Source organism: Neovison vison, chromosome 13 (assembly GCF_020171115.1).
Source record: "Neovison vison isolate M4711 chromosome 13, ASM_NN_V1, whole genome shotgun sequence".
Lineage (NCBI taxonomy): Eukaryota > Metazoa > Chordata > Mammalia > Carnivora > Mustelidae > Neogale > Neogale vison.
In genome coordinates this window covers 79,464,648-79,487,885 of record NC_058103.1, presented here as the reverse complement: position 1 = coordinate 79,487,885, position 23,238 = coordinate 79,464,648, and the positions used below count along the sequence as shown (strand labels likewise).

The 23,238-nt window shown below is 42.8% G+C and overlaps 1 protein-coding gene across 1 annotated transcript in view; it reads right to left on the bottom strand.

Moving 5' to 3' along the window:
* The window catches only part of FBN1 (fibrillin 1), a 233,354-nt gene that overhangs the window by 38,623 nt on the left and 171,493 nt on the right, over positions 1-23,238 (bottom strand). Inside the window, exons 33-45 of the mRNA XM_044231383.1 lie at positions 21,696-21,818; positions 21,433-21,555; positions 20,151-20,276; positions 18,132-18,254; positions 16,271-16,393; positions 15,804-15,968; positions 13,157-13,225; positions 12,935-13,060; positions 11,617-11,739; positions 10,824-10,982; positions 8,062-8,133; positions 4,264-4,389; positions 1,305-1,427 (exon numbers count right to left, since the gene is read on the bottom strand). Coding sequence (XP_044087318.1) covers positions 1,305-1,427; positions 4,264-4,389; positions 8,062-8,133; positions 10,824-10,982; positions 11,617-11,739; positions 12,935-13,060; positions 13,157-13,225; positions 15,804-15,968; positions 16,271-16,393; positions 18,132-18,254; positions 20,151-20,276; positions 21,433-21,555; positions 21,696-21,818 — 1,581 coding nt within the window. The remainder of the gene's footprint in view (positions 1-1,304; positions 1,428-4,263; positions 4,390-8,061; positions 8,134-10,823; positions 10,983-11,616; positions 11,740-12,934; positions 13,061-13,156; positions 13,226-15,803; positions 15,969-16,270; positions 16,394-18,131; positions 18,255-20,150; positions 20,277-21,432; positions 21,556-21,695; positions 21,819-23,238) is intronic.

The window sequence follows — 23,238 nt, the reverse complement described above, 5'->3', positions numbered from 1 at the left end:
CCCAGTTTCAAAGAAATATAAATTAAGAGCAAAATGCAGGGAAATGGTATAATTGCCAAGTTACACTTGGGTATTGTGACTCATATCAGAGACGTCCCCACTTTTCCTGTCCTGTTTTTTTTTTAATACACGAATAACAACTGCTTTGTTGACAAAATGCTAAACACTTACACATGTTCCTTGAAACCCAACAAAATAAACCTTGATTCTCAAAGTGAGTTTTTGTTCTGCTATTACACCCGCTTCCCACCAAGGTCTAATAAAACAATGCAAAATACCCTACAGAGAACAGTGCACTTCCTACCACTTAATCACTGGTAGGCAAGGAAATCCAAGGAAAATCTGACCACGTTCCCTTGTGTTGTTTCATTCACAAATGCATAAAATATCCAGGAAACTCCCTGGGAAATGAACCATAGCAAAATAACACATTCTTCCTGCCCTCCGTGCTAAATATACAAAGATTTATAATTACTCAAAAACTCACATGAAAATCGCTCTGAGGTATAATTTTGCTTCTGGGCTGAGATACCGCTGTTTTAATTTTGGTGCCACTGGCTAGAGATGCCATCAGATACTTAAAACTTGACCATCCATTTAATCTAACCCATCCCTCTTATTTCTACCTCCTCTGTGCCAAAAGTGAACAACAATCTATCCTCTAGGGGATGGTTTCTCATTTGACTGTAGGTGAATTATAGCTAATAAAAGGCTGTTAATGTTTGCTGCCCTCAATTCTGTTAGATGTTTAGGAGCAAAAGTGGTGTTGTTGGTCCTTTTTGCTTGGTTTATGCAGGTTAATCAAACTCCGCTCAGGAGAGGGTCACTGTCTAGAACTGGGGTGTGTGGTTGCGAAGGTGACAACTTTCTGTCCTAAGGGGGATTATGTAAAAGGAAATAAAAAAGTATTTGGCCCCGAATACTGATCAGGGGACTCTGTGTGTGTGTGTGTGTGTGTGTCTGTGTCTGTGTGTGTGTCTGTGTCTGTATGTGCGCGTGCACACACAAGCACCCGCGTGTGTTGTGTGTATTTGTGGGAATTGGTGTTTGCAGCAGGGCGGGAGAAAGGCAAAGAGGAAATCTATGTAGGTACTTGATATATTTGTTGTTTTAAAAACATCACCTTTATGAGTGTTTAGACATTTCCATAATTTTCCTTTTTGCTAGTCTAGCTACTGGAACTCAGCAGTCCAAGCCATAACTCGTGTATTCTTCAACCAGACCTTCTCAGAAAACCCCCAGTATGTGAGGCGTGATGCAGCTTGGCCCCTGGTGGGCTCAGGCAGCCGACCGGAGCCACTCACCGTTGCACTGGCCCGTGGAGGTGAAACGGTAGCCGGGCTTGCAGTCGCAGCGGAAGCTGCCCGCTGTGTTGATGCACTCGGCGTTGCGCTGGCACACAGGGCCGTTCTGACACTCATCGATATCTCCAAGCAGAAGAGAATTTCATTAGAAGGGGAACAGCATGGGGGGCGGGGGAAGGGTCCAGGGGCTGAAGCCTCTCACAGAAGAGAGATTTCTCTTTCCTTATTTTGATCCATTCTATTGAACAGACAAGGGAACACTGGAGACTTATTTTCTAGTTTTCCCACTTTGCTAATATTTTTCATAACTGCGAGTACTTGGTTTATGACCACATATGGACTCTAATGATTCTGTGTCTTAAAAAAAAAAAAAAGTCATGAAACTCAGCTGCTAGGACCAGGACTTGGCATGGTCTAGACTAAATATCCTATGAAATGTCATATTTTGCTTCAAGCCCCCAGGGTTTTATGATTCTATCAGGTTGCTTTCGTCCCAAATGTTCTAAGTTCTGTAAGCAAAGCATCTTGAGACTTCTTGTACATATGAGTCCCTTGGGGTCTTGTTGAAAGGCAGATTCTGATTCAGAGTGTCTGGGGAATGGCTTGAGATGCAACATTTCCAATAAGCTTACAAATGCTTCTTCTGATGCACAGGCAGTGTGTTGAACTACAGAGCTACGGAGGCTCCTGCTTAAATTACTGCCACATGGCGGTCAAATAGAGGAAACTTAATATAAGAGGCTGCACATAAAACTACTGAGAACAACCCAACTCTCACTATCAAAGAAAAGAATAAATGGGTACTGTGTGCTTCAGAACTTTGACTATACTCAGGGGTTATTTGCCTCTTTTTTTTTTAACCAGGTAGCAATACAGTTTAAATTCATGGCATTGTGAAAGTTACTGCATAGTCCAGACTATGCCACGGGGCATAATACGTGTTCCCAGTCCCTGCTCTTACGAAGCAGTCTAACTTGGGCTCAGTCTGGAAAACAGAATAGCCCAGAACACAGGTGGAAGCTGGCTCTGAGCACTAGTAGTGGGGTTTTAACCAAGTGGGCTCCGCTAAAGAAGTTCCCACAAGGGGGCGGCAAATACAGCAGCTGATGCCTCACAGGTGTATGCTTTCTTGGCGGGAAACCTCAGGACTATTGTTAGTCAAAGGGAGGTTCTGTGGGGTGAGGCTTTCTGGGCAATAGCAGAAGTATGTCTGCTTTGGGTTACAGTGGACCCAAGACAAGCACCACCTCACCGAGCAGGTCTGCCACGATCTTATGAGCATACAGAAACACAGAGGGTAGCCAGTCTCTGGGGAAGCCAAATGGTATCACAGACAAGCCTTTCTGTGGAGCCTTGGATGCCTTGCTTAGGATTATATGCATACTTGGAGAGAACAGATGCATGGATATTTCCTAAATCTCTTCTGGAATCCATTCTAATTTCAGGGTTCCTGAGGTGTATATGAAATGAACCTGTTTTCCGATTCTGAGAGCTAAAGAGTTCTGGGAAGTAGTTGACCCTGGATGAAACGTTCAACCTGACGATGCATATCCTGTGAAACGAACCCCAAAAGTTGGAATGCTCTGTAATCTCCATATCCGCTGACTGTTACCTTGACAGCAAAATGCCTTATGTTGGTATACCTGTGGGTTTTCAACCTCCTGTGGATAGCAGGGGTTAGGTTGACTTGGCAGTCATGGGGAGCCATGCCAATAGGCTTGGGAACTCTAAATGGAAGACAACAAAAGAGGCCCCAGGAAGGTGGCAGACATGCTAGGCATCTATGAAAGGGGGAAGACTGGCTATGAGGAAGACAGCCAATGTTAGATTATCTGCTCATCGGCTGTGGGCTCCTTTCTTTTCTTCTGCATCACGCTTCCTCTCATGCTTCCTCTCCAGACACCTGATCCTTGATGGCCTTCCAAACCACAGGGGCCAGAGCCAAGGCGTGAGATGACTATCTCCCGAGGAAGACTGTGAATGGCTCTCACCCCATTCCCCACCCCCTCCCCTGCCAAACCTGGCAGAGTCAGGGACATGTGCCCATTTGGCCACAGTAACTGAAAGCTTGGTGAAGAGAATTTAACAAGCAAGAGCTGAGGATCATAACTTTACTCATGGTTTGTGAGTCTGTCCCTAGTTTAGGGGGAAAAAAAGGTTTTTTTAAACATTAAAATGTTGACATATGTGCTCTAACACATGTTCTAAGGCGTAAAAACTGTTTCTGACATGAACAAAAACTCGATGAGAGGCCCCAACTTTAAATATTAAATAGACAATTATTCCAGCTATCCGAGGCACATGGTATCTTTAATAACCAGTAACGTCCCTTTTAGTAATTTCTTCCCCACTATCTTCCCCAGATGTAGGAAAAATACGAAGTGCTCTGAGGAATGCACAGAATCACAATACATGCACATGGCAAGGGGAGGCAATTCGAAAATGAAAAAAGTACCACTTGCACACATGCCAGCATTCTTCATATAAAATCGAATTTGCTGTTCTTGCCATTTGGAATTCTCTCATGCATTTGGAATATTTGCATTAACCTTGTTTTCACTTGGGAGTAGCACAGGCTCCGTGTGGAAGAGAACACTAATTTTGAGATTCCAGTACAGATGACTGCCCACCGCCCATGCTCACTTTCAAGCAATGTGAAACAAAAGCAATCTCTGCGACACACCCAGGAACTCAAGGCTTTCTCCTATCAGCTGGGAAATCTAATACATTGTGCGTGGGGCAGGGCGGGGGAGGGGTGGACAGGGCTGGGAAATGCACCTCCTGCTTTTTCCACTGGGAGTTAGGGAATTCTTTTGCATGAAAGAATGATGTTCCACATGCTGCCCTACACTGTTGCTAGAGATGGATTTCTGAAATCCCAATGTTGTGAACTGGCCACGTTTGTGTGGGCAAGTAGCTTGTCGGTTGGCTCATTTCTGGATATAGTGACATCACTTACCTTCACAAACCAACAACTTGTCATTATAGAAGAAGCCCACTGGACATTCACATCTGAAGCTGCCAACCATATTGATACACACTCCATTTTCACAGACCCCTGGGATCTCCCGGCATTCGTCGATATCTGGAAGCAGAGCAGCCACGCGTGAGTGACGTCACGGCGCGTGATCTCCACGCAGGGTAAATGGACGCTGAAAGCTGGCAGCTTCTAACGTCAATGTTTATGTAAGGTCCAAAGCCAAGTAAGAGAAAGTGCCTGGGTGTTGGGGTGGAGGAGGTGTGTGTTGGTGTGGTGGCGATGCAAATGGAGGAGGTCAATCAATATAAAATTGAAATCATAAACTGCTTTTCAGACACTCGATCTGAATTTAGTATCTGGATATAGTGTCTGTCTTCTTGGTTTTGTTTCAGAATGTCAGCTTTGTCTAGGTAGGAGCCATCTTGGTACCCACTGGACGCTATGTACCAGATGAGTAGAATAAAGGGACCTTTGAGAGTAAGGGGCCTCTCAGTCCAAAGTGTGCAGGGGTGTTGTGCTGACATAGGAAAGGAGAGCTGGTGAAGCACAGAGGAACCCATCGCCATAGACAACTGGATCTTTCGAATTCCCCTTCAATGCCCCCTTTCTCCTTCACATGGCTTTGAAAAATGGGTAAGTTAGGTCTGAGATTGTAAGCTGGGCCCATGGTGACTGTGGGGACAGCATTGAGGAAGGACTATTGCCTTAGACTGTGGCTTCCTAAGGCCAGGGGCTGGGGCTGGTTGTGATGTCACTGCTTTACCAGTCCTTAGCATGTCACCTGAGTCCATTAAAATTTGGTAGATTAAGAACCAGTGTCTGGAAGTTGGGTTGGTGAGCATTAAAGCAGAGCCAGAACACAGGCTACTTTGAAAGCAGGCTGGCCAGCTGGTGAAGTGGCCTTGTGGGCAGGTCTCACCTCCTCACGGTCATGGTGGTCCACTCTCTGCCTGACCTGCTTTCAACTCCCAACCATTCAGTGTCCTTGAGGACAATCATAGAAGGCGTGTTAACAGAGTCTCTCTTGTTGTATACCCGGCCTATTTCTCAGCATTCAGCCTGGATTTACTCACTGAATCATCACAGCCCCTCTAGGAGATGGTCTCCAGGTACCGTGACGACCATCACTGTGCAGGTGATGGAACTGAGGCCAAGACAGCGGATGGAACTTGCCAACGACCACAGAGCTAAGGAGAGGCAGAGTCAAGATCTGATACCAGGAACCTGCTAACAGGCTAGCCTGCCTCCCTCAGGCTCCTTCAGGTCACAGTTTCACAAAACCATAATCAAATCCTGGAGGACCCCTCCACCAAGCCTTGCTGGAGTTTCACAAAGCACTTTGGAAGCTGGGAGGCAGGGGTACCCCTGGGTGGCTCAGTGGGTTAAACGACTGCCTTCGGCTCAGTTCATGACCCCAGGGTCCTGGGATCGAGCTCCACACTGGGCTCCTTGCTCAGAGGGAAGCCTGCTTCTCTCTCTCCCTCAGCCTGTTCTGCCTGCAGCTCTCTGTGCTGCTGCTTCTCTCTCTCTCTCTCTCTGACAAATAAATAAATAAACACTTTAGAAAACAACAACAGAAAAGAAGCTGGGAGGGGATGTAAAGCTCCAGTCTTTCCAGTTCACCAAGTATCTGTTACCATGCTGTTGAGATACTTCCCTGGACATACTATAGTCAGGAACCTCTGCAAGGATCTGTTTGCCCGAGTCACCGGAAGACGGCCACAGTTGCATGCGGAGCCCATAAGAGCTATCCCGGTTTCAGAATAATCATGCTCTAAAGTTAGCCTGCTTTTGGGGAGAAATTTGACAGACCACAGGTTTATTTTAGACCCTTTTCTGAAGGGGTTGATTTTGTTTGAAGGCAAATTGATCTCTTTCATGGAAAACACAGCTTGGTGTATATTGTTATTTTGAATATAGGTGATTATGCGTTTGGATTTTTCACACATTTGGCATTCATGTTCTTAAAGCCTGTGCAAAGGAACGTCGCCACCGCATGCCATCAGCAAACAAAAAACCAATTCAGATGACATTCTTTTAGCTCAAACATGAAATATTATATTCACCTTCATTTATTTTATATATAAGTGATGTATTATCAAGCTTAACTGTAACAGATGGGGTCAAATTTCTAGCCATTGTCAGGCATAGAATAGCAAAAGGATATATTAAAAATTGTATTTTCTTTTCCTGTCTGGATTTCATTTGACCTTCAACTTGGAGAAGTTTATATTTTAAGACAAGATTAACAAACTTGCTATAGTTTTAACCCCATACAGAATGGGCTCTATGTGCCAACAATCTTAAGGCCTTTCAGAAGGAGAGTATAAAGCTCAAATAAAACAAAGCTTCACAGTCATCTAAATATTTTGTCATGGTGGAATTTGGTAACAATAAGTATATTGCTAACTATCACATTTCCAGCTTTCAAGAGCTCGAGGCAAAGCAAGCTGCGAGTCAGGGCTGGATTGGGGTCCCGGCTCTGTTATTAATTAGCTAGGTGACCTCGGCCGAGTCCCTTCCCCTCTCTGGGCCTCTGTCCCCTCAGCTGTAAAGCAATTCATTTGGAATGACATGATGTCTGAGATGTCTCCAGCTTGACTGGAGGACGATATCGATGTTGTTTCGAATCTTTGCCTGCTGCCAACCTTGGAGGGCAGGCCTTGCTGGGGGACACGCCTGGTCTGTTCACGGAGATATATTACTATTAAAGACCACTTATCTTTGGATCAGGGATTCTAGGGAGATGAAAAGATCTGTTTTTGGGAAGGGGAAAAACAAAGTAGCGAGGGCCAGGTGTTTCATGCCAATGTCATTTAGCAGCTTTTCCTTCCAAACCATGAAGTTTCTTTGGACGTTGACTAGACTGTGGAGCCATATGGATTTGGCACTAGGGGAGCCGGGCTGATTGCTGGACCAGACCCTTGTTTTCTTAAACAAGGTCATTGGAAAGGCTGGTGTGGATTTCAGTTTACTCATTAGGAATAAGGTGGAACAAAGCAAGTGGTGATGTTTGCTACCAGACACAATTGCTCGGACTTAAGAGGGGCATCTAAGGATGCATATAAATCACACTGGGGAAAGAGTCCGAGAATGCAATAGCTTTCCATCCACTTTTATGCTATTTGCTTTTAAACCACAAAGGCCTTGCCTCCGCTGGCTGAACGCCGTGCAATACTTCCCAATCTTGCACAAGCATCTCTAGTGTTGTAGTGGTGTCTGCTCCAGTTACCAGATGGGGCCTCTGACTGGAAAGGTTTTTTTTTTTTTTTTTAAATTTCACATCTGAAATTCCCAAAGCAGATGACCTGAGGAGATTCCAGGTGAGATAAAACTGATCCCCAAAAGGGATTTATGTGAACAATCTACACATAAAGATTGGTATGAAAAGTCATATTAAACTCATGTCTCAGACAGAAGGAAAGATTGGGAGTTATAGTCAAATCAAATGTCAACTGGCCCCACTCCCAGAATCTCTCTCCTTGTTGATGCCTAGCGTTGGTTTAACTAAACTTGATTGTAATTTTGTGAAAAGCTTTCCAGCCCCCTGAATCACGAGCCACAAATGCGGCTGCCCATTAGGCGGAGCCACACAGGGGATGTGCACTTCATTTCAAATGAAGAATCAGGGTTTCAGTAAAGCTAAATGGTACGGTTTAACTATGTTTTCCTTCTAAGAAAAAAAAAAAAAGCAAACTGAGAAAACATGGGTGTGTATTTCCGTTCTTAAACACAAAGGCAAAACCAGAAAATTCCAACAGTGGCACCGTGACTCACCAACAGGTAACCCAGTGTAGATGTCAATGACGAAGCCCGGCCTTTGACTTCCGCAAAGCGTAGCAAATTCATCTGCAACGATGAAGCAAAGATGGGGAGGGAGGAGCAAGAATGAGGGTCAGCAAAGAGCCACGACTGCGCCGGAAGAACTTACTTCGTAAACGTCTTCAAAATTATTTCTGTATTTTGAAGAATTTAAAATAAGAAAAAAATCTGAAAGTTCCCCCAGATGTTGTAACCTTGCCCTTAAGGCAAACACTGAATGAAAAGTGAGCTCATGTTGACGTATTACTAAGGAAGAAGCGGAGGTCTCCACATCACTGCCACGCATTCGTAGGAGCTTGCCTGTAGGAATTTGGGTTTCTAGAAGAACGTTGTTCAGCTCTGAACCAAGGGACTGGCAAGAGTGCCTCTTTCCATTCGCATTAAGGGATCTAGGATTTGAGGAATGCTTACAAAAGCCATTTCCTCAGTAGATCGGGGGAGACCACAGCAAATCTAGCCAAGGTCTTGACATCAGGTCTATTAATGACTAATTCAGTTCGAACAACCAACTTATGTCACTACTTCAATTTAGGGAGCTGGATTTCATTCGATGCAGCTCTCTCGTTTTCACTCACTCCCTCCCCTGACCCTCTATCTTCCCCGCATGTGCCCGAATTCATCAAAGTTGATAATAAGGGACAAATGAAGTATCATCTGCAGTCCCTTTTAACTTTGAGGTCCTGTAATTCCAGATCCTCACTGTAACTGACAGAACGTGGCTTCAAACTAAGCTCAAGGTGGCCATTGCCTTGTTGGTCAAATCCGCTGAAAATTATAAAAAGTTTCTGGAAGTCTTTTAATCAAAATGAAGTATGTTCTTCCCATAGTGCTTTATTTCTTCGATATCTGAGTGCCTGATTCTAACAAGTATAGTGCCAGCTGATACTGGTCATCCAGACAGATTTCAGGAACTCCCAAAATGTGTGCAGACTATATAACTAATGAAAAGCCATGACTAGATTTGGCCAAGATTCAACCCAAAGAAGAAATCTTGCATTTTATATTTAGAATACTTCAGTTCTTAAAAACTCAGGTATTTCTTAAAGTAAATGATAGTCCTTATTTGGTGTTTCCAAGGCAGCCCGTGGGAGAACAGTGATCCATTAAGGTTTTTTAAAAATACAAAAAACTTTTATTGCTCTTTGTAAAATCGAATTTAAAAATTTTGGTGCGTGTTTTCTAACAGAACACTTTGTGAAAACAATACATGCAATAATAAATGCATTTTTCGATCTAATTAAAAAATATATAGACACAGACACATAGAGTTTTATATGTAAATACACACCCCAAGTATATGTAACCTCCATCTTTTGGGCTGATAGGTATGTGTAATCAAAAGATTTGAAGACCATTGGTCAAAAGCAGGGGTTAGCAATTTTTTTTTTCCTAAAGGGCCAAAGAGTAACTATTTTAGGCTTTGTAGGCTGTGGAGCCTCTGTTAAAATTGTTCAACTTTCTATGAAAGCAGCTATAGAAAATAAGCAAGCGGATTGGGATAGCTGGGTTCTAATATAATTTCATTTAGAGACACAGAAATTTGAAGTTCATATGCTTTTCAGGTCATGACCTGCTATTCTTTGGTATTTTCCAACCATTTTTGAAAATGTAAAAACCATGCTTAGCTTTTGGGCCATACGAAAATTGGTGGCGGGCTGGATTTGGTCCATGAGCTGTAGTTTGCCAAGCCCTGGTCTAGAGACATCCTGCAGACGGGAGATAACTCTTGGTAATTCTAAGTGGTGAAGATTACATTATTTCTGGAGTAAACAACGGATGAACTGATGTATTTCCCTAAAAAAGAATATTCTGTCCTATGCATTGTCCGAGAGCACCAGACAAGAGATTTAATGTCTTCCAGATCACTGTGGGGAGTGGAGTAGGTACTACAGCATGTTCTGATCACACCTGCCTCACAGTTCCTTCACTCTAAATGGTAATGTCATCATTTACCTGCTGATGTAAGAACCATGCACCAGTGCACTTCATTACTCCAAGGACATGGGTTAGGCTTTTCTTTTCTTTTTTTTTTTAAATAAATAGCATCATAGAGATTTTTCTCTGTGAGGATATATGAAAAAATTTCTCTCAAGAAGGGTTGTGCTTTTGCATGGTGTTAGGTTTGCTTTATAGTCATTGAGACTCTTAAACTTGATTATCGCTCCCTTTTTATATGAGCTGCTAGGAAGTTTGGAGCCAAACTTATTGCTCATCTTTGGCAAGTGTGTAGAAATTCCCAGCTTGGATTTTTGCATATTAGCCTCGCTCCTTGCTCCAAGTTTCTTACCCTTGTTTGCCATTTGCCTTAGGCCTTCTTATTTTACATTGAAATCTTTGTGGGTTGCCTTAAATTCTTTTTGGAACAAGACCAGTTATAAATAAGTAAGAATAATAGGAATATGGCTTACCTATCTGTCCTATTGCTCTGCCTAATGTTTCCAGTCTTTTGGCTACAGTGTGAACACCATAACAAAAACAATGTTTATAGTTTTATGATATGCTGAGTCTGTAAGTCTGGTGAATGAACTAGTGTGTTCTGTGACGCAATTTTCAGCCAGAAGGACTAGAATCAACTGTGAATTTAAACATTTGCCTTTGTGAGCAAATTTCTGCTTAGGAAGATCAACAGTGAACCCTTTTCTTCCTTTGCAGAGACTAATTTCCCCAGCAGTCCCTGGGTAATTTATCAACCTGTTTTTGGCGATGGTGCAACTCACCTGTGCTTGGGATGGGACACTGTTCACAGGGCTTATTCCAGGCCCGGCCAATGTTGTAGGAACAACAGCACATCTTCTTGGTCATATTGAACAAAAGTTCTCCGTCACAGGTCTGGTTGTCAGCATAATAGTTTCTGTAGCACAGACTTCTTCTCATATCTAGAGGGAAGCAGTTGGTGATGTCTCAGAGAGAGCATGACAGATTTCTAAGGGGATGTTCAAGGAGTGCCCTTCTTTTGGATTTTACTGAAACTCGACTTTGATGAGAGCCGGGACAGCCTGCCCTTACACAATTTTCTATCCACATATGCTGCTGTAAGAAAGGGGACTTTGAGAAACATATTCCCTGGCATTTTGTGCCACAGAACGAAGTCATTATGGAGCTGCAGAATTAATAAACTTTACACGACTCTCCACCCAGTCTCTTAGTAACAATTCTCCACTGCTATTTGGCAACAATTTTCTCATTTCCGACTCATGATGTTTTAATACTGTAGGTCAGTGCTGTAAATATAATTGTATAAAGATACACCCAAAGTCAAACAAAAGAAGTACTATGAAACTGTTGTTTGGGATTTTCCAACATTACATTTTAAAGAAAACTCCCCAGCCACCCACACAAGGTGGGGGAAAAAGGCCAAGCTTATGGTTTACAAGGGAGGAGGCTCTGTTGCAAAGACAGTGAAAGGGTGGCAGGCAGCACCGGGTTGATGAGTAAAGTAACACTAAAGACCAACTGCTGGACTTGCAGATGAGGACCCAACCAGCATGAGTCAGGAAAGCCTGGACTCACCCATGCAATTGTTCCCCCCATTCACTTGCATGTAGTCTGGAGGGCAGATGCAGGTGTAGTTGCCGACAGTGTTGTAACATGTTCCTGGACCACAAATTCCAGGGGTTTCACATTCATTCACATCTGGAATCCAAAGAGAAAGTGGCATGTGAATATGAAAACCTCACTCTCTGCAATGGCCCGAGACTCAGTGTCCCTGTAAATGCTGACAATGGTCGAGAAAATCCACAGGGGCACTTGGAAATCTGGATAAAAAAAATAGATGCTTAATTCATCAGTGTCCTTAATTCATCAGTGTCCATCTATGCTCAGTGTGTGTGTTTTTAAGAAAGGAGGTTCCAGAAAAAAAGGTTTGCCTTCTGATATGAGTTCCTAATAAATAAGTAACATTTATTTTACTGTAACATCCTCAAAGGCATGCAGAGATGGAAATGTGGACAAATTATAATTCTCAACTGTCCTTCAGAAAGACAGCTAATACTTTGTATGTTCTCAAAATCAGTGGAAGGATATGTACACCCTGAAGTCATCAACCATGGGCTTCACAAGTCTGCGTGGATAAGGTGGTACAGAACGAGACGTTTCACACCCCTGTCCAAACACAGGAGTTGATTCTAGCCTTTGTTAATTCCAGGGGGCTTAGAGCTATGTCATATACATTGTGGTACTCAGCTAATACCCAGCGAGGTTGTCACTTTTCAAGGTCACCTAATAAGACATTTGGAGAGCCAGAGGAATACTTCTCCTCCAGGATACAAGGATGTATCTTCCCTAACTAGTCGTGTGACTCCTGCATATAGATGAAAACCATCGCTTCCACCCTGGTCTATGGTCCAAGCACCCTGAAAGCCAAAAGTGGTCAGTGGTCTCCATCTTTCCAATACAGGAGTTATCACTTCCATCCTAAAACCAAAGAGGCTGCCTTTTTAAGAGAAGCTCATTTCGGCGCATTTGTACAGATGATAAATCGTGAAGAACAGGAAGAAGAGGAACTCAGAACCTCCCAGAATATACAAGTCACTGAAATGAGTCCTGTGCTACTCTAACAGAAATGGCTTTTCTAAAGTGCCCAGAAAACCGCAGCCATAAGGGGGACGATAGCCCAAGATAATAAAATTCCAATTTTCTTTCTTAGAAAAAGAGGAAGATTTGGGATGTACTGGAAACGACAGCACATCGGTAACAATACAAGCTGCCCCATGTGCAGCTGGCCATGTTCATGATTAGACCATTGTGCTATATTGCTAAATTCTTAAGTTTTTCTGGCGATTCTATGCTGGTTTTGGGGTCTCACGCTGGAAGAACTCCTCCTCCTTACCATCACACACTCGGGTATCTTCGTTCAGGTAGTAACCGGTCGGACAGCGGCACTGGAAACTGCCAAACGTGTTGATACATTTCCCACCTTGGCACAGCCCGGGGAGCTCCTGGCACTCGTCGATGTCTACCACAACGAAAACAATGGCATTGCTTCAGCATTGTCAATAACCCCGAGGAAGTTCAAAAAGTGCGTACTTTAAGGTCAAGGATACAGAATTACCTTCCAATATAACTGTGATAGGATTGGGCCGAAAACCTTCTCCTCCAGGACAAAGAATTTTGTACTCAGCTATTGAAACAAAAAATCGAAGTGAGTTCTACTGAAAAGAAATAAAATAAAATAAAATGGAAAAAAAAGTGAGTTCTTTTGAACCAAAAATTTCTAGAAATAGTGTTCTCAAGAGAAAGACTGACGTATCTAGCTGAAAATATTCCCTTTCAGTAATCTTTAACAGTTACCCCACCTGTCTTAAGCAAATCAACAACTTTGTATATACATATTATTTTCAAATGGCTCTTACTATGTGTGCCAAATAAGTGTTAGCCCGGTGTCCCTAGACTTTGGACCCTCCACCTACTCTCCTGGCCTCATGGTCTTAGGAACTATCTTATTCCCTATCACTGTCACTATTTCTTTGTACAGATTTTCTTCTCCTTTTTATTTTCTAACAAACTCCCCCATTTTTTATATTTTGTTCAGCCTTACTTCTTCTGTAGGGCTGTAATTCCTTCCTTATTAATATATTTTTAAAAGATTTTATTTATTTGACAGAGAGATCACAAGTAGGCAGAGAGGCAGGCAGAGAGAGGGAGGAGGAAACAGGCTCCCCACTGAGCAGAGAGCCCGATGCGGGGCTCGATCCCAGGACCCTGGGATCAGGACCTGAGCCGAAGGCAGACGCTTAACCGATTGAGCCACCCAGGAACCCCTCCTGTCCCACTTCTCTCTTTAATGCCTAGAGATCTTTCTTGCCCCTCTGTTTCTACTGATGGCAGGACTGATTTCTGGTTTCCTAAACCAACTTTCGACAGTGTCCTTTGCTTCCCTCCCGTGAATTCTGTCATTCAAGTATTTCATGCAAAAACATTTATTTCAGTGCCATGCACCAGCAGTGTAACACATACAGGTACACGCGAATAAGAATGAACTAATCTGCCGTGTCTTCTGGTGAGCTTCGATAAGAATCAGCTCTTTCAAAATCATCACGGTCTTTCCAAATCTGATAATCCCTCTCCTGGCTTTCTGAAATGTTATGAGTGTATGCCTAAACATATACATGTATGTATTCCAGTTCTAGTTCTGACCCAGTTTGGGGTAGTGTAGACCTCTATCGCTTTGCCAATCACTATTAATCTATAGAGCTGACTCTCCTACTTAAACATCTTGGCTTGCTTCTTTCAACATCAATGAAATTAGCTATCCCCCTCTCTCTTTTGTTCCTTCCTCCTCTTCCCGCAAACACCCACTCTTTTAAAGTCTTCTCTTTCAGGTCACACCCTCCCTTCAAGGACAATTTAAAAACACCCAAGTCATCACTACCTCTGCCATTGAGAACTGGCTTGCCTTTCTTAAGAGAGGAGAGAAGGAGGTATCTGCTAAGAAAGTATTCATCCCTGTGCTGAGTGCTTGACATGAATGACTTCTTTTAATCCTATAAGGCATGACAGGAATGAGGAAACTCAATCTTGCTAAGTGTAACTGACCCACAGTGACATGGGTGGCAAGTGAGAGAGTCCTAACTGGCACCAGGAGTGCTCCTTTTCCTGCTCATGGCACTGTGCCTGTGCTTTCTTCCCTTCTTGAGATGTACACTGAATTATAGCTTTTCTGTCTGGATCATATCTTGCTAGACTCTACAGTTCTGGAGTACAGAATCCAGTCTAATTCATCTTTGCACACCCAAAGTACACACTCAAGGCACTCAACAGATAATTTTAGAACAAGTGAATAAGTGACCGTTCAGCAAGGAAAGAATCCATACCTATCCCAATATATACTATTAGCAGCACCACTGACCTTTGCCCAAGAAGCTATATTTGAGTCTAACTCCTAAAACAAAGCCCACTTCGAAAAACGAGAAGCCTTTTATATTTTTAGAAGACTTATTTATGTCCATAAAATCACATTCTGAAGTTTTCCTTCAAGTCCTATCACAAGAGTAGAAATAGTATTCCCTTTCATATTTATTTGACTAATTGTTTCTCTTTCACCCAGGGACACTCTGGTCTGTCCTAGAGCTTTTGAAAACTAACTAATCACCTCTTGACGACAGGAGAGATCAGTCAATGTATTCCTTGGACGCTAAGCAATATTCTCTAAGTAACCTAGCCTGGAAAATCTTTAAAATAATGCTATGTGGCTCTTCACTCAGAAAGAAGTGAAGTGTGGCCCGCCCCACCTGACGTTTTAGTACAAGCCAACTGGGGACATTTCTGATACCCAGATCGGGAGTGGGGTCCCTCAACAGGGCTGAGAGTTTTGATCTTCCTTCCCTGACCAAACAGGAGAGACTGGTAGCAGCTCGCTCTCTCTGTGGTTTCTATCCTGTGGATCTAGAATGGACAGGTGGCCTGAGCAGGACTAATAATAATTTGTGGAGCATAAGGAAACATGGCGGACATGGGGAGATGGAGAGGAGAAGGGAGTTGGGGGATATCAGAGGCGAGACAAACCATGAGAGACTGTGGACTCTGAGAAACAAACTGAAGGTTTTGGAGGGGAGGGGACTGGAGGGCACGTATTGCATGGAGCACTGGGTGTGGTGCATAAACAATGAATTCTGGAACACTGAAAATAAATTTTTTAAAAAAGGGGAAAAAAAGAAAGTGAAAACAAACAAACAAGAAGCAGGAGGATGTACACTTACACGTGTTCACAGGAGGGCACAGCTCACACGGAGTACCCCAGGCTTTCCCCAAAGAACAGCAGCAGGAAGCCTTGGAGACACCAACTCCAATTTCATTGCTACAGGCTGTATCTCCATTGTCTCCTCGAGGCCGAATATCCAGATAGCAATTCCCAGAGCGGGTATCTATTTACCATATACAGACAAAAGAGTGTCAGGAAGATTCTGTCTAGGTGAGGACCGAAAATTCAAATCCATCTCAGAAACTGTTTAAAAACCAGAATTTAGTTTTACTAGGAAACTAAAAGGTGTCCAAACACATATAGTGGGACTCTGACCTATAGAAAAAAATAACTGAGAGTCTAAACCAGATTTAGGAAATGCTGAAATTTTTACATTATTACTTTTTAAGAAAAAAATTGAGTGTGGAATGTTTAAGGCTGCTTTAAAAATAAAAGTATCCTTCTCTAAGAGGTTTAAGAGCTTACCAACACAGCCAACTCGAGTCGGGTTCAGCTCAAAGTCGGGGGGACAGTCACAGGTATAGCTGCCTGGAGTGTTGACACAGTTCCCGCTGATGCACGTGGTTGGGTCCAGACACTCATTAACGTCTAAAACCAAACAGCAAGGGGCACAATTATCAGCCAATGTGGGGGCAGACATCACCATAAAACGGTAGCACTGGGTCTGGGGCTCCCCACAAGAATTTTAAGAGTTACTAGTTATAATTACACCTAGAAATACAGTCTTCCACTTCTGAAATAAAACCCCTCAGGAAGGAAATATGTCATCGTCTTTGGTCTTTTTCCCCTGGAACACATTTAGCATTCAAATCTGTCATCAGGAGAAAATAGAACTTTGGAACTAGGAAAAATATTCCAGTCAAGGTAACTGAAAGCAAAACACTACTGTGACCTCGGTCAACCAAAAATTCAGACACAGGTTTTAAGAAAATATATTTAATATGTGTGGCTTGTTATTTCATCAAATTAGAGCAAGATGTCCCCGGGAACCCTGAGGAGCGGGCAACTTCTGCTGCTTCCCCAGCTGGGCAAGCTCGCCTTGGGGCCACTGAGTACGAGTGTAGATGCATGCACAAGGCTTAGCATGTCCCTTCAAGCCTGCTAAGAGTCACTCTCCCATCACTGGTGCTGTGTGGACTACTTCCCTTTCAGTTTCTATTCCAAAAATATGTGCAGAATTCCATATTTAGGACATGGGTTTTGGCACTCTGCATTCTGTGTAATCCTTTTGTCTGTTTGGAACACTCATGAAACATTCAAGAACAGACAAGCTGACTCAGAGAGAGGAGGGTGGGGAATGAGGGTGATACCTTCTCCTTGGGCTTCCCTCTCACCCCGCCTTGGACCTGGTAACCCTCCTGCAGGTTCCACTGCAGACAATTCATTTGTTCAGACTGCCTGTGAACTTGGAGGGACAGGGCAGACTAATGGGAAAGGAGGGCAGGCAGAATGAAGCTGATGGTAATCTGGTGGTGCCGAGGAAGGAGTATGGGCTGTGGAGAGGCAACTTCCTCAGGTATGTTGGATGTCCAGCTTGGTGTCATAACAGTTTTCAGAAAAAGCAGAAGAAGAATGCCTGGGGAGGAGTACACTGGTCCAAATTTATTTCAGGGAGGGGGTCGTGATAGTGGTGGTGGTCATCATAGTCTACAGAGCCACTGAATGATAGCTTGTTTAGGTAGCTGGAAAAAAACCCCCACATTTTCTCTCCTGAAATCCTGGGCCTGTCCAGAAAGAGAATGGCAAATGTCTTGCAAAGTCTTAACTCAGTGCCTAAGCGAACCAAGTGGTGTTCTACCGAGGGCCTATAGCTTTTCTCATTTTTTCCCTTATGCTCCCTGAGAATTCCTTGCTCCACAAGAAAACAATCTCTATGCTAGAAACTGGTAGGCGAGTTCTCTGTATCACATTCCCTGGTGACCAGAGACAGGCCAGGGTGGCAAGGGGTGGGAGTTACAATGGAGAAGTGCAAGGAGAAAACTCATAATCCCAGCACAGTGCATGCCTTTCAAAAGGAAACTCTACGCAAATGTGCGTAAGGAGAAAAGGAATAGCTGGGAAGCCTTACAGACAGTGCACCCCTGGAACCTTCTTCTGTGGCCGTGAGCTCAACCAAGACTACAGAGCTTGCTCCTTCAGCTGCCTGCTCTTCTTCCCGCTGCGTCCTTATGTGTAATCATTTCCCAGGAATTTATTCTGGGATTCCTTTTGCCTTCTCCCCGCTTTCCTTTTGTGACTGAGCAATCCTGCGAGGTCCCAGGGAGGCCCCAACAGCCAGGTCTCCAGGACAGTTGGGAGCAGATTCTGACGTGAACAGATGTCTTACCTGTGCAATTCCCACCACTTCTGTCCAGTTCGTAGCCAATCTCGCACTCACAACGGAACAGGCCGGGAAGGTTATGGCAAGTTCCAAAGACACAGATGTTCGGAAGGGAGCACTCATCGATATCTTGGGGAGGGATGCAAAGGGGGAGAAAGGAAATTTATTATTATTATTATATTTTTTTTTTGCTAAAGGAACTGCCTAATGTCATCATCTGATGCTATTAAGAAAATGAAGGCTATCTGACTTCAATCTAGGTGCTTCTCCTGTAGCTAAATCAGCTACCATGGAAGTGAAGCCTCTTAGGTGAGAACTTACTTTTTTTCAGCCCCCAGTACATGCCAAGCAGTAAGCTAAGCATCACAGATGTACAGTTTCTGCTGCTCCACACGGGCTCATGTCCCTTTTGTGAAGTAAGAGTCCAAAAGATTACTTTAGACCCAGTTCTTTGGTTGTTCTTATCTACACAGTCACTGTTCTTATCGTGGGTTTAATTTCTACAAACCACAAAGGCTCTGGGGTAGCGTTTATAATCAGTTTTATAATCCTCTGGATCCCTAGAGCTACTTTGGGTGCTTCCTATTGTGGATGGAGACCTAGAAACTGCAGAAGCCTCTTTCAGGTCCTGGTCCCCCCCCTCACGCTAACCTCCTGCTTGGGTAATGGACATGTAGCCACAAGCACAGCCTCGAGACTGGCTTTAAATAGCCATAATCCCTGTGCCGGCAATGATTTATATTAAGAACAAACAAACAAACACAGCCTTCCCTTATAGCACAGGGAGAAGCAAAACTTTGACTGTGACTATTTATGTTACCAGAGGTGGCAGAGACCCTGTTTTGATTGGATGTTCAGAGTAACAAGAGTAAACAAGGCATTAGGCACATGGTCAAGAGCATAATCTGGTTTCTTGCCTCAGAGGAATTTTATATATCAAACTTTGCAGAGTTAATATAAACTGTTTAAAGAACACCTAATGGTTCCGTAACAAAGAAAAGTATTTACAGAGAACTCTATGGGAGAATGAGTATGCATGTCCTAGCGAAAGTTAATGTCCTATTAACCAGCAACAGTTATTAGTTAAGATATTAATCAGGGTCTTGTTTAAACTTCTACTGTCAATGGTTATCATTTGTTTATTTCTACTGAAATCTTTTTAGTTCACTGTAGGCGCACTAATTCTTCTCCGGAGGGATAATGTACTTAGACTTGACAAGTGTGGGGAAAGAAAAGAACCTTGTGCTTCCTAGTGGGAGCCATCCTGAGCCAACAGGCTCCTAGGGTTCCTCTTGTCCGACTAACACCTCTGGAAGACAGAGTCTTGAGCTAAGAGACAGCATGACATACAACATTATCCCTAGGGGCCCCCTACCGAATGGATTTGCAAAGGACTCTCCCATGTTCACATATAGTAGACACTTAGAGACCATGTGAGATATACCCAGTACATTATTCTACATATGGAGAAGATTATCTGCTCTGTTATTATTTTAAAGCTTTTATTTCTAGAAACCAAACCATAGCAGAGATTAAAAACATATTTAAAGAGAATCCTTCAACAGGACATGATTCGGAGTCTGGTACTTGGAGCTCCTTCCCCTAGGGTTGGGGACAAACAGGTTGTACTGAGCTGACCACGCTCTGTTAGCCTCTCTCTCCTATGACCAACGGGTGTACTTGTACAGACCATCTGGCCAAGGTTGGGTATGCAGCTTTGTGGCCAGAAAGCTGAGATTTTTCTCTGCACAAAGAGAAATGGTCCAGCTGGAGACCCAATACCTCCACAGACTGAACGGACCACCTCAGATCTGAAGCCAAAAGATACATAAGTAACTAAGTAACTAAGTAAGTAAATAAGTAAATAAATAAATAATAAAGAAGTAAATAAATATAATATATAATATATATCAATATGTAATAATAAATTAACAAATAATATATAATATATATTTATCAGAAATGCTCAAATAACCTAAGCTTGTCAGGCCCTGCAAGGGCCCTGGCAACTTCCCCGTCAGTTACCTTCACAAGCTTTCCCGTCCGCACTGGGCACAAAGCCCATGTCACATTCACAGCGGTATCCTCCAGGGGCATTCAGGCACTGGCCATTGCCACACAGATTCAGGTTCTCCGAGCACTCATCAAGATCTACAGTCAGAAAGACACACAAGTTACTCTTCCCCAGTTAGGAGCCTTCCGGTTCCCCACGTCTTTCTTTCTTTCTTCTTCTTTTTTTTTTTTTTTAAATCATTGTCAACTTCCTGAGTGTAGTGAGATCTCATCATAGTTTCTATTTGACACCTTTAAACCCATTCTTTTCCCTTCTTTGAATGTTAGTATTGACTAATCCATGAATATGGGGCTCAGATTCAGAATCCTGAATGCTGAATTATCCCTAATGATGTAAAATGAAGAATAAGTCCAACGCATCATTCAAATTAAGGCTTTCGTGAGCAGGGTTGTGCACAGAAGGACACATCCATGACAGGAAATAATGTGCCGTGACTTGTGTCCATTTCTCAGGTTTCAGACTTGGCTCGGATGGGCAGCAAAAGACCTAGAACCAGCTATGGAGGAGGCCAAACATTCCTGTCTGCTAGATCTCTCCTGAGCTTTGCTAATAACCACAGGCACTAAATATCAAACGAATGAACCATATATGCCCAATACATAAAACTCTGAATATTTTCTAACGAGTAATGGGAGGTTTATGACAACAAAAATTCACTGGGTTGGACAAAAACAATTTCAAATACAATAAAAATTTTCAGCGAGTTGAAAAAGTTCCAGGTATATTAACTGACTGAGCCTTAGTCTGCTTTATGTTTAAATGGAGTCTTGTGAGGGAAGTTCTCAGGATACATTAATGCTTCAAGTCACATGAAACAGACCTCAAAATCTTATGTTCTAGAACGTCTGAATTCCTGTTCCTCACATAGCTTTCTACAGCAAGCTCACCCTTGGGTTTGGTACAGAAAACAAGTCAACAGTGGAAAATAGGCACAAATATATAAAGGTTAAGGATTATAAATGGAAGTGTGTTTTTATTTTTTATTTTAAGTAAGGACATCATTGCATACGGTGATACCCATACCAACTATATAACTAACTACATTTAACTTCTGAGGTCTCTCTAATTGACCTGGCTCCAAACTTCCATTCCATGGGGAGGTAGTTTCAAATAACCAATCATATCTGTTCAAAGTTGACTATAATGGACTAGAAGAATCAACAGTCTGAAAGACAGAGGAACACCTGGCTTTTCTGGTTGCCATTTACGCAGTTGTTTCCAGCACGAGCCTACCTGTACAAGTGAAGCCGTCACCCGTGTATCCTTCTTTGCAGAGGCAGCGATAGGAGCCCATGGTGTTCTTGCAATCTGCATGTTGGCTGCACATGTGTGTTCCATTGGAGCATTCATCCAGATCTTATGAAAAAAAGTCACATCATATGAACAAAAAGCATCATATTTAGAGTCAGTAGCATAGACATTTTTTCTGTACAGAATTAATATTTTCAGGTTTATAATCTACACAGCTCATGAGAAGCATCTATTTTTCAACTCACCGGTGCACTTAATGCCATCTCCAATCCATCCCGGGCTGCAGCTACACTTGAAGCTTCCTGCCGTGTTAGTACATACCGCATGTCTGTCGCAGTTGTGAGCTCCAATCTCACATTCGTTGATGTCTGGAAAAATCACCCGGGGTATAAAAACGTTTAGCACTGATGCCTTTTTGGTCTTTTAAGTAACTTAGCAATAGCAACTAGCAACTTCAAAAGTTGACTCACTTTCACACTTTCCGTAGTATAATATAGATTGGTTTGGTGCCTACTTATATGACTCTACATATGTTGAACAGCATCAAATTTTAATTTATAAAGAAAGGACAATACGATGCTACTTGCTACTATTAATTCTAAATATCTCCCATTACTTTAATGTATGCATCCAGTCCCTGCAAAACAAAATGGACCTCTTTCTAGTTGAAGACCTTAAAAAGGGATCTGCCTAATGTTCCATGGCATTAAAACACGTGGTCACACTTTTCTATTCCCAGTATTTTTATTAAGTCAACTACAGAGTAATGGTGCACATTGTTATCATGTCTCATACAAAGGAACACAATATTACTGGCATACTAGGAAACTTTTTCACTCATACGTCATGTATTAAGTATATTTTATTCTCCAATGGACATATATTATTTAATTATGCTATATTTTTAAAGAAGTTTTACTTTAGGCATTGCTAATTCAAACATTTGCAGGGAGTTTTCCTTCAGGCAGTGAGTGAACCATCTTTTTTCTAGCTTCTTAGTGTTCTAGCATGTTGGAGACCCAAGGCGCCTTGTATATTTCATGTAAAACTCAAATCAATCCAATGGATATTTTTCTGTAAAAGGAGCCAGATTAAGGTCGTATTACTGTCAAAAAGAGAAAACAGGCCTAAAATGGAGTCACTTGTGTTAAGCCCCGTATCAGCAAACCATGGCTTAATACCTAACTTAATTGCTTAATACCTAACTTAATTGGAATGAAACTTTTAACTCGTCAATCTGGAGTTACCTGTTTAGCCCTGAGAGGCAATCTACCCGACAGACCTCTTCTGTCCCCATAGGAAGGTGACCTTGCCCGAAACAATCTCCTCTTTCCTTGTTTCTCTGGCCCCTTCTACCAGAAAAACTTTCCACTTTGTACAGCTCCTTGGAGCTCCTTTGTATTCACCAGACGGGAAGCTGCTGGGTGCGTAAGTCATGGAATAAAGCCAATAAGATCTTCAAATTTTACTCAGTTCAATTTCATTTTCAATACTACTAAAAGACTTCAAATCTTTGAAAGTTCTCCATTCTCCAAAATTCCATTTCCAAATTTAGCCAAGACAGATTCTATACTATAAAAAGTGCTATAAAATATAAAGTGAAATGTTTTGTTTTCTGTGATATTGTGGCTTATAATAAGAAATAAACATTCGGGGGCACCTGGGTGGCTCAGTGGGTTAAGCCTCCGCCTTCTGCTCAGATCATGATCTCAGGGTCCTGGGATTGAGCCCCACATCAGGCTCCCTGCTCTTCGAGGAGCCTGCTTCCCCCCCACCCTACCCCATCTG